The 12,161-nt window shown below is 40.6% G+C and overlaps 1 protein-coding gene across 1 annotated transcript in view; it reads right to left on the reverse strand.

The window, feature by feature from the left end:
• FRMPD4 (FERM and PDZ domain containing 4) overlaps nucleotides 1–11,756 on the reverse strand; it is a 746,498-nt gene extending 734,742 nt beyond the window's left edge. Inside the window, 1 exon segment of the mRNA XM_021007485.2 lies at nucleotides 10,909–11,756. Coding sequence (XP_020863144.2) covers nucleotides 10,909–10,949 — 41 coding nt within the window. The 5' untranslated portion in view covers nucleotides 10,950–11,756.
• Nucleotides 11,757–12,161: the final 405 nt, after the last annotated feature.

Genomic DNA, 12,161 nt, shown 5'->3' on the forward strand with positions numbered 1-12,161 from the left:
TACCCAGGATCATACAGCTAGTAAGTGTCTGAGGCCAGATTTGAACTCATTGAAGATGAATCCTCCTGATTCCAAGACCAGTGCTCTATCCACTGTGCCACCTAGCTGCCCTTTTGTTACTTTTAGGGTTAATTACAAACTCCACTGCTTCGTATTTTAAGCCCTTCTCAACCTAGTTCCCAATGTACTTTTCTTGCTTTACTGTATAGTACTCTTCTTCACACACTCTATATTCCAGTCAAAACAATCTTCTTGCTGTTCTTATGTATGACTTTGGACCCCCCACCCCATCTCCACATCGTTGTATAGACTTTCCCATTCCTAAAATGCTCCGTTCTCCCCTATGCCCACTAAAATGTCTAGTTTCCTTCAAAGTTTAACTCAAATGCCACCTTCTCCATGACATTATTCTATATCCCAATTGCTAATGGCTTTCTTCTCCTCAAAAAATTTGCCTTCGATATCCCTAGACTTTGGATACTGGTTCAGTGCCTTTGGGGCAGCTAAGTGATGCAGTGGACAAAGCACTGGGCCTGGAGTTAAGAAGATATGAGTTCAAATCTGTCCTCAGACACTTACTAGCTGTGTGACCCTGGGCAAGTCATTTAACCCTGCTCACCTCAGTTTCCTCATCTGTAAAATGAGCTGGAGAAGGAAGTGGCAAATTACTCCATATCTTTGCCAAGGAAACCAAATGAGATCATGAAGAAGTAGACAAGACTGAAACAACTGAACAAAATAAAAGATCAAACAACAGTACCTTTAATTAGATCACAGAAACTTTAGAAGACTTTCTCAGAAGGATAATGCTTAGGCTAGACCGTCTATGGACATTCTTAAGATACCTCCATTTGTTCAGGAGAGCTTAGTTGTCTGGGGGAGGGGAGGGAAGGAGTAGTTCTTATGGCCTTTCTGCCCAGTTTAAGGGTACCACATGCACATGAGGAGGAACACAAGGAAACCTGAAATGCATGAGAATGAGCCTATAGTCTAGAGAGACAGAAGAGAAGACAGGAAAATGGCAGAGCAGTGGACTGGATTTGGGATTTGGCTGAATCAAAACCTGAGGCCAGTAAGCAAGATGTCCACTCAGATCTTCTCCTTTCCGAGGGCACAAAAGTGGCTCTGATTATAAGACATATTGTACTTCTCTATATATTTTTTAAATGTTTATCTACGCTTGTTGCCTTATGCTGCTAAAAAAAAAATCATTTGTCTAAGCATGTAAGTTCATGTCTGAGATTGACAGAGGGTCGGTCCAGGGAGTGCTGAACTAGGAGTCAGGAAGACCTGAGTCAAATTCAACCTCAGACACTAGTTGCATGAGCCTGAGCAAGTCACTTAGTCTTTGTTTGCCTCAGTTTCCTCATCTGTAAAATGAGGATAATAATAGCACCTACCGTGTAGGATTGTTCTGAGGATAAAATGACATAGTAATCGTAAAGTGCTAAGCATAGTTCTGGCCCATAGTAAAGTGCTATATAAATATTAGCTTTGATGATGATGACGAACATGATAATGATGATAGAAGATATTTCTCTGGTTTATTCCGGGAGGGGGATGAGCGTTGAACCAATTAGCAAAAAAAAAAAAATGTAATTTGGATATTTTCTGACATAATTTCAGAGCCTGCCTACCAAAATTGCCTCCAAACCCTATGAAAGAAAACTCTTAAATAGACAAGTCAGTAGAAGAATGAATGTTTGCCTCTGCTTGAATCTGAGTTGGACTGTTCACAGACCAGCGTTATATACCCATACTCCAAGGTTCCTTCATAAGTACTTATTTTGTATATACTTACATATCATCCCTATCTTCTCCTAGATCAGGCAAACTCCTTGAGGTCAGTGAATTTTTCACTTCTGTCTTTTCATTCCCAGCTTCTGGCACATAGTAGATGCTTAATAGATGTTTATTGATTATTTAATCGCTTCAATGTTGTGCTCTTTTCCCACTATTTAGTATTCTGTTACATAGTCTTCATTTAGGTCTTGATCTTTTGTTCATATTTCCTTTATTGACTACTGTATTGTGTTATGGTCTGTTAAGGATATGTGCAATATTTTGGCCTTTTCCATCTATTTAATTTTTATTTATGCAGTAATGGCATCAATTTTTGTAAAGATGCCAGATGATACTGAGAACATCAATTCTTTAATATTCTCCTTCAAAAATCTGTGTAGTCCCAGTGGATGGAGCACTGGACCTGAAGTCAGGAGGACTTGAGTCCAAATCCTGCCTCAGACCAAACACTTGACACTTACTAGCTGTGTGACCTTGGGCAAGTCACTTAACCCCGATTCCCTAAAAAATAAAAAAAATAAAAATCTATGTAGTGTCTCAACCCTAATGATACCAACATCTTTTTGTGTTCTCTATTTTCCTTGTTTGCCTTTCTATTAGATTTATCCAGCTCTGGAAGAAGAATTCTTCAAATTCCCCTAATATAAATATAGGTAATTTGGTATATTTTAGCAATGAAATCGTTTGTTTTAAACTGAAGCAAATCTCTAATACTTAGAGACTGAAAAATATAATTCATTGGAACATAGATTTAAAGTCAGAAAGGCACTTAAAGTTTATATAGTCCAACACTCTTATTTAAAAGATGAAGAAACCAAGGCTGAGAGACGGACTTGTCTAAAGTCACATGGATAATAAGCAGCAGAGACAGATTCAAAGTCAGGTCCTTTGACATCTAATGCAAAACTCTTTCCACATTGATCTTCTGCAACCCACCAAATTTTAAAGCAGAAATAAAAATTTACCTGTGGGATAGGGCCAGCATTTTCTTGGCTCAGTGTCCCTGGGTTTCCTGAATCCCCTTCCTTCCTGGATTTCCTCCTTCTGTCCAACCTGATTGGTTCTTTCTTGAATGCAGCTTCCTTGCCTGAGGGCATAGAAGGGCCTGGCCAAGTGTAGTTGCAGGGGAGCAGGGCTCAGAGGTGGTTGCCTAAGATGGAGGAGTCACCATACTCTGATGACTTATTTACCCAGATGAGTTTCCAGATGGAGATGGGGGACGGGGTGGCATCCAGAAAAGCTAAGTGCCCTTGTTTCCCTGCTGTATATCTCTGTTGCTTTTGAACAAAGCAAACCTCCTTTGTTCAGTGACTCATGAGTGCCTCATTTTGTCCTAACATAGAACCTGAATTAAGAGAGGATGCTGGGTCTGAGCTCCTGCAACAACCTATTAGCCCTCATCTAAAGAAAGTATGCTTACGTGTACTGTGTTCTGAACTCCTGCCAACAGTCTGACAATTACAGATCACAGTAACTTTTCAGCCAACAAGACTAAAGAATTATCTTTGTAACAAAAGTGTTAAAAGAGATATACATAAATTCACTCCTTAATTATTCTTACATAGTATTTCTTCGATCCCAAATATTATGATGCATATTTAAATAGATTTCTAAAACAACTTCCCAGGCAGCAAACTCCCTCATACTGTTTCATTGCCAGGGGAAATGTGCACTTTGTTATCTAAGACTAAGGTTTAGATTTCATAGAGATAACCTAAACAGTTTGTGTACATAATGACCTAAATTGGTAAAATGCTTTTCTCTTCTAAGAATGAGAAGGTGTTGTAGATTTTCATTTCATTATAGTTTTCCAATTACAATATGAATTTTTTAGTGGATGAGAAGGGCAGGATAAATCCAATCCTCAAATGATACAGACTAACTCCATTTAGTTGATGTGTACACAACTAATCTATGAATCTAGATCCAAATAGTTTATAAACAGATTGGTGGAAATCACTCAACGTGGTGACCAGATGGCTAAAATGCACAGCCAAAGGGCCACATAACATTCCTCTCTTAATTTCTACTATTGGGTTCAAGGAACCTTGTTTGTTGAATTTGATTCAGTGTAGGGAACTCCCTGTGTGGAAAGTCCTTCCACTGGTGAAGACCAGCTCTTCACCATACAATCAGAAAGAGTTGCCTGGGGTAATGGAAATCTAACTTGCTTTTGGTCACACAGTATCTTATTCAATGATTTGAACCCAGGTCACCTCTATTTACTGTTCTATGTGGCCCCTCTGACTGGGATTACATATACAATTTTTATTTGCTACATGTCATCATCTGCATTAATTACTAATGCTGATTCTTCCTTCCCTAGAAAACTATGATGACTAAAGGTTTGTTAAAAGCATTCTCAGCAAACAGAAAGCAGCCTTCAAGTCCTTTAAACATACAGCCTTGGAAACGTATTAAATATAGCAATCACTCACATTGCTATAGCACCTTAAGTATCTTTATGTAATATTTTTTCTCAGGCTACTTTTTGAAGTAGCATAATGTTCAACTTTGATCATCCCCCCCATCGATGGAGAAGAAAACAGACTCCGTGAGATTAAAGTAATAATGTCTCACTTATACAATTGCTGAATGTTAGAATCAGGACTTGAAAGCAGGTTGTCTAGTGCCCCAATCTAGGACTCTTTCCAACATTGCTGCCTTTGGATGAGTCAACACCAAAGCTCAAAAACTGTACAGCTATCTAACAGCCCCCAATGAAAGAAGCAGTCTTCTCCTAAATAAATAAATAACCTGTTTTTAGGACAGAAGGATCATCTAGGAAAGCATCTACTAACATTTGATGGCATTAACCAGTTATATGCTATAGCCCTGACATAATTAATATTATGTTCATCTATCACAAATAGTGATGATGAACCACCACCATCATCATCATCATCATCATCACCATAATAGCTAGCACGTATATGGAGCAGTTAGATGACTCAGTGGATAGGGCACTGGGTCTGGAGTCAGGAAAACCTGAGTTTAAATCCAACCTTAAATACTTACTAGCTTTGTGACCTTGGGAAAGTCACTTAACCTCTGTTTGCCTTAATCCACTTGAGAAAGAAATGGTAAACTATTCCATTATCTTTGCCAAGAAAACTTCATGGACAGTATGGTCCAAGGGAGACTGGACTGAATGACTAGGCAGTAGCAGCAGCAGGTCTGCAAAGTGTTTTGCAAATTTTACCTCATTTTATCCACCAGAAAACTCTGGGAAGTAAGTGCTATTGTTATTCCCACTTTATAGATAAGGAAATTGAGGCTAAGAGGGAGATTAAGTGACTTTCCCAGAGTCATACAGCTAGTAAGTGTCTCAGGCAGAATTTGAGGTAGGTCTTCCTGATTCCAGGTCCAGAGCTCTATCCGCTGCCTTTGTATATCATATCCAAGATTTTCTGTTTGTCCTAGGATTATGTCTGGTCAATATCATGAGATGGTAGGACTGTTCAACTATTCATTAGGAGTGTGACTATCTAACAGCCCCTAAGGAGGGAAGCAGCATCTTACCTAACAGCCTGCTTGTAAGAAATATTAGCTGGGGGTGGGAATCTACTCACATTTGATGGACATTAACCAGTTATAAACTTTAGCCCTAACAGAAATGGGTATATACCTGTCATAGACGGTAATAACAATGTGTAACTAAATAAGAAAAAAACAAGCACATGTCAAGGTTTGCTATCTGTCCTATTATTAGTTTTACCATTTATACTATGACTGTTCCCTTAGGATTTCTAGGTTTTTCCGTCCTCTTACAGCTGAATTCTGAATGTATTGTCTCCTCCAATTAGAATGTGAGTATCTCACGTTTTGTATTTATATTCCCAGAGCTTAACTCTTTCCTGACATATAGTAAGTACTTAATAAATGCTAATTTCTTCATTGTTCAAGACTTTGACCATTTGTGATTTCACTGGTATAGACAATACATCTACTTCAACAAGTCAACAAGCATTTATTATGCACTATGTGCCAGGCACTGTGCATACAAATCATAACCCTTAGGTGAGCATGCTTTGACCAAAAAAAAAAAATCACCTGTTGACCAATCTTCCTATGATGAGTCTAAAGGGAGTTAGGCTAGGCTTCAAATGACAGTCCAATTGCCAGGAAGCCTTACCACTCGATAGGTCTTAACAGGAGACTGCATTTACTGTTCTAGCCTTCGAGAACCAAGAGCCACCATTCTCAGTCATACCATCACCATCACACCAACACTACCACCCCTATATCCAGAGGGTTTCACCTCCCCAAAAAAGAAAAGGAAACATAGAACTTAACAGTAGACTAAAGGACTCTCCAAGTAGCTAGGTGGTACAGTGGATAGAGAAACAGGCTTGGAGTCAGGACGATTTATCTTCATAAGTTCGAATCTGGCCTCAGACACTTAATAGTTGTGTCACCCTGGAGAAGTCATTTAACTCTGTTTGCCTCAGTGTCCTCATTTGTAGAATGAGCAGAAAAAGGAAATGGCATAACCTGAAATTGCAAACTCCTATTAGGTCATGCAAGTAAAAGACAAATTCAAAGGAAAGGGGGTGGGGGGGGAGAATTTTTAAAAAATGCCTGAGTGAGCCTCACTCTAATTGGCAACCTTGATAGAATTTCAATAGCACGAATCCAATTCAATCCCCAAAAATCAACCAATCAACCAAAAAGAGAAGAAAAAAAAAGCCCAACCCTTAATTAAAGGTCAATTATAGGCAAGACACAGGGAATCCAAGGACACAAAACAAAAACGAACAAAAAACTAGATCCTGCTCTAAAGGAGTTTATTATTAAGCAAAAGCCAAACTTGCCTCCTACCTAACTGTGTTACTGAGATGGTAAAGGAAAAGTTTCCTCCTCCTTCCTGAACTATGTCAACTCCAGGAATACTTGCAAAGAGCTGTGTTTACACAGTTGCAAAACTAGCCAATCCCAATGAAACTTCAGATCTATAGTCCCTCCATTCCAAAATTATTCTGGATATGTTATAAAGCTTCATCCAATATCTCCCTGTCCGGTAGCCATGCTCATTCATGTGCTTCAGAATCTGGAAGAAAGAATACAGGCAAAGCAGAAATTTTAACAAAATTCAAATCCACAGTCTGCTTCAACAGGGCTTTTTCAGGCTCCTAGTGCTCAAAAACATCAGAAGCATTGCTCCTGCTAAGTGAGGAAAGGTCAGAGACAGTTTTGTGGGCTGCAAGACCATGTTCTAGTGGGCCCTTTCCACAGTCCCTTCACCCCTTGAGAAATATTTATTTGTGCATATGGTACTTGATTCCTATCACTCCCTAATCTCTTAATGACTTCATTGCTAGATTGCCAAACAGAGTCAGGGCATCACAGAAAGGAGTCTAAGTAAATTATAAAAACATAATCCTTGCTATTATTCTGCTACCCACAGATTCTACCCATAGTGAAATGAATACATTTGATTACAACCTGAATCCTGTTCTCTATTCCAGTAAGTCACCACAAGCATAGGTAAAATAGAGTAGCACAAAGTAAAGCGAAAGATGTAACCTCATTCAGGAGTAAGAAGCAGTATTTCAGCAAAATATCATATTCTTAACAGGATAAAGAAAAGAAGTGAAGTCATATTCACACTAATCATGGGAAGCATCATTCAGTTTCATAAAAATCCTGATGACTTTAGGAATTTAAATGACTTCCCTTGGGCAAAATAGGGCATAATCATATGTTTTTCTACTGAGCCATATTCTTCGGTAAACATTAGAAATAATGCATCAGCTCATGTAAATGGCATGGCTCATACAATAAGTAGTAACAATAAAAAGACATGCTTATTTTTATAGGTATTACTTGGTTTATAAGCCTTGCATCTGTAATGCTCTCATCTACAAGGAGAAATGGAAAATGATATATAACTGTTGCCAAGGAAACAGTGAAGTAAAATCCTATGTAAACTACCAAGCAGTTTAATAATCTGAAAATTAGGAGGGCATGAGAAAAAAAATAGCCCCAGATAGATACATGACATATTGTACCACCCACAATGGATCCAGTCCAGGGTCACAGCTCAAACAGATGAGGCAAAGGGTTGAAACTTGGCAGATATTCTAACACTTGGTTTGTTTGGCAAACTGATGGTGAGGATGATAATGGGATGCCAGGGAGTGCTTGAGAAGCAATCTGAATTTTGTTCAATATTCAATATTCTATCTGGTACAAAATACTGAAAAGTATAAAGTATTTGTCACATGCAGATTGCTTTAATGTTATGTTCTAATTCTGTGGGATTATCCTTCACTTTACTCTCTGCCAGGACACATGAGAAAATCTCAAATGTGGCTTCTGCTCCAAACTTTTATGATTATTATTTTTTGTTTTCATTCAGATCTGTAAGTGAATAAGAAGTAGAGTGGTGGTTAAGGCCATTGGTAACTATAGCACACTCTCCACTAAGCCAGGAGAATTTTAAGTAGTCGTGTACCACTGGGATCTGAGTTAAATCCTTTAGTAAGATTATCCATTCTGATATCAGAAAAATTCTGCCATGTAAGTCACTTTTATACAGGATCTTTGAGTTATGCAGCAACTTTACTGTTCTAAAATGCCATTTAAAATACACACATGCACACAAAAATAAAACACCCACACGTACGGAAAAGCATGTTTTTTCAGTGGTTTGAGAGCCGTAACATCCAGGTTGCAAGCATGTATTTCTACAGGCTGATAACCATCTAGAGATATCCATCCCTGCTTGGGGAACATCACTGTATTCAGAGAAAGGGAAAAGATTTCCTTAGGATAACAGATTTCTTAATCAGCACTCTCGGTGTTCACAATAGCAGAACCATTACTCCTTAAAAGAAACAAGTGCTGGCAAAGATTAACAGCAGAAAATAACAATTAAAAAAACCCTGCTAAATCCCAAGCTTGTAAATACCCAGAACTACTGATAAATTCCATGAAGGTAACCCAACCTTTAAAAGGCCTATTCACTAACATTCAAGGAGTATAATCCTCTTCCATGTAGAAAAAAAGTTAACAAATTATATAAAGTGTTGGATATTTTAGTTTGGTTTTTAACATTTGAGAACTTAAGAAAAACTATTGTACTCTCTTTTTTACTATTTTTCAATTTCCATTTGCCTTCAAGAAGATATTAGTCCATCCCACAGAGAGCTCCACACTACCTTACAATCTGTAAACTGCTGCCAATAGCTGGTGTTCGCATAGATGGTAGGTTATCAGATAGCTGTTTATACACTAGCCACAGGCAAGAGCATAGAGAAAGTTAATATAACTGTGAACTATGTAAAAGCAAATCCTGATGATTTGGGGATCTGGGCAAGCAATTTCAAACATGATACTTACCCACAGCAATATTTCTGATCAGTAGGGCCAATACTAGTTTTTTGACAGCTCTAAGACAGATATATTATACCTCAAATCTAACTATAATAAAAGTTGCATTACAGCACTCTCCCTCTGGCCCCTGGAGAGTCTGCTTCTGACATTAGAGACTAAGGACTATCCACTTAAGTAGGCAGTAGAATGTGTAGTATACCACACATTGAGGAGGTGCACAGAAGAGCAAGGAAAGCAAGAAAGGAAAGTAAGCTCGTTTAGGAATGGATAAGGACAAGTGGCAAATCTGTATAGGAAAATGAAAGAAAATATTTTTTGAAAAAAATCCTCTAAATGTTAAGACTACTTGACAGACTGGAGGTGTTATGCTATTCACCACCAATTTTGGTCCCTGAGCACATTCTTAGGTTGCTCATCCTTGTCTCCTACAGTCACTGTGTATTCCTCACCCTGCCTACTCCTTCTAACTGCCACTGAGGAAAGATTTTTTTAAAAAGGAAATCTAGGTTTGCAGCTTTTGTGTTGAAAGCAGGGCTATGGGCTGCATCCTATCAAAACATCTCAAGGTTATGGATGACTAGAAGTTCAGTCACCCCTTTCCTCTCCCACTTCTTCAGGACCAGGTAATTAGTGAAAAGTGAGGAGGCAAATGTTTTCTGAAGGTCTGTGTTCTTTCCCTGTTGTAGCAAGACTGCAGAGAACAGTCCTCAGGGACTACAACTAAGCAATCTGAAATGTAGACTACCACTGAAGATCTCATACGGATTCCTCAAGCCAGGCAATGAAAGAAGAGAAGTTGCTACAGAAGCAGAAAAAAAAAAGTGGAAGTTTCTATCACTCTATGTTGCCATCTTGCCTGTTTCCTAAGAACAGTCACAGATTGGGCAGGACATGATTGATCTTGTTAATGCAAGCTTCACCAACATGGGCACTTTTGAATAAGATTTCCAAATCTTTCAAGGTACTGGAACTACTCTACAGGAAGAGAAGAGGCCTGTTCTAATCAAAGGATTCCCAGAGTCTCAGTGTCCCCCTTTCCTCCTCTTATACCAAATATTTGAACAAACTACCTCAGCTAACTCTCCATTTGACTTTTCAGGATGTGTGTGCATGGGGGGGGGGGCAGTTGAACAGGGTAATTGGTTTTACTGTTTTTTAAAGATTGTAACCTTAAGAGAGAGGTGGTATACAACCTACAACCAACCACTTCTGCCTCCTGTCAGAAGAAGAAACAGCAGTGATCCTTAGGACACATTCAGTTATACGTGTGAACGACCCCAAGAGCCGCCCACTGTTATGTTCCTAAGAGAAAATATTCTCTCATGTGCAAATGCATCTTTCTCTCCTCTCTCTCTCTCTCTCTCTCTCTCTCTCTCTCTCTCTCTCTCTCTCTCTCTCTCTCTCTCTCTTCCTCACTCCCTCCCTCATCTCTCTCTCCTCTGCTTCTCTGTCTCTTCTACTTCTTTCTTCTGTCTCTATCTCTCTCTGTCAGCACACACGCACAAACCACTCATCATCATTACCCTCACCACCACCAAGCCTGGACCTCCTGCCTATAGCAGGAGCCAGAAATAAGTTGTATACTGCAGCCTCTGGTCAGATTCCTCCAACCCCATCCTGATACTCACAGCATCTTCCACCCCATCCCCCGCAATCACCCCTTCCCACCTTTATCTTCCCTTTCCAAAAGAGAATCAAATTGCCCACAACACTGGCTGGATAGCATCAAAGCCGCACAGGAAATGGAAAAGGTGAAGAAGCCCCTACCTTGACAGCTTTGCAATCTTCACAAAGCTGAACACATCCATGCAGGCAGCAGTGACTGACTACTAAGGGATCCCTCGCTCCTTTTACTCCAGCAGCGACAGCGGCAGCAATAACCCCATTTCAGGGAGTTTAACGTGCCCGGGTCTCAAGTGACAGTGGTGGCAACAGCAGCAGCAGCAGCAGCAACAGCAGCCTCTAGGGAGAAAGCACCTGGAGGCAGAGGCTGCTACCCCCCTCCGGCCGACAGCTGAGTGTGCATCTCCAAGAAGAACCATTGATCTGTGTCCAGCCTCGGGAAAACTCAATGAAGAAGGAGGAGGAGGAGGAAGGGAAGAAGGAGGAGGAAGGGGAGAACGGGGAGGAGACGAAGAAGAAGGAAAAGAGGCTGAGTGGCACAGGGTGGCCAGAGCCAAGCAGCCCCTTCTTCAGGCCCCTGGCTCGCGTCCCCAAAGGCGGCAGCCCACTACACCCTGTCCCTGTCCGGATGCTCCCAGCAGTTTCCCGGGCGGGGAGGAGAGGAGGAGGGAGGGCAGAGCTGGAGGAGGGGGCTCGCGTCTTTTCGGGCTGGCTCTCTCCCCCACTCGGCTTCTGAATGCCTGGAGAAGCGCTGACTGACTTAGCGGGGAGGAGGCAGGCGGGAGCGACCGACGGTGGCAGCAGCAAGCCAGCCTTAACATACACGCACACCCCCCTCTCGGCACTGCAGCTGCCTTCTTTCCTTCATCTCCCCAAATTAAGCTGCTTTCCAATTACTTCTCTTCACGCACACGCACCCCACTCCCTTCTCTGGGTGAAGATTCTCCCTTATGCATGACAAATCTCCCCCCCATTTTAAAGGCTTTGTTTAATTTATAACTATGGGTGTGTGTGTGTGTGTGTGTGTGTGTGTGTGTGTGTGAGTGTGTGTATGCGCGTGTGCGTGTGCGCGCGCGTGTGTGTCCGTCCTATTATATACTGCAATCTGGAAGACTTTTTTTTTTAAATGACACCCCCCCAAAAAAAAACAAACATTGGTCAGTGCATCCAGAGGTGCCCAGACACTAAATATGCAGTGAGGGAAATAGTATGTAAGGATGGTTGTGAAAAGGTTGTTTTCAGACCTCTGGGATAGAGGGAGTAGGAAAACAGAGAACAGATGTTGTGTTTTGGTGTCGAAGAACTGCCAGGGCAAGAAGGAGAAAGACCAGTCTTGAGCTTATCTTAGATGCGTATTGGCCAGCTGTATGGGGGTAATCAGGAGAAATAAGAATGGG

The sequence above is a fragment of the Phascolarctos cinereus genome, unplaced genomic scaffold (genome assembly GCF_003287225.1).
Source record: "Phascolarctos cinereus isolate Bilbo 61053 unplaced genomic scaffold, phaCin_HiC Scaffold_726;HRSCAF=1367, whole genome shotgun sequence".
Classification (NCBI taxonomy): Eukaryota; Metazoa; Chordata; class Mammalia; order Diprotodontia; family Phascolarctidae; genus Phascolarctos; species Phascolarctos cinereus.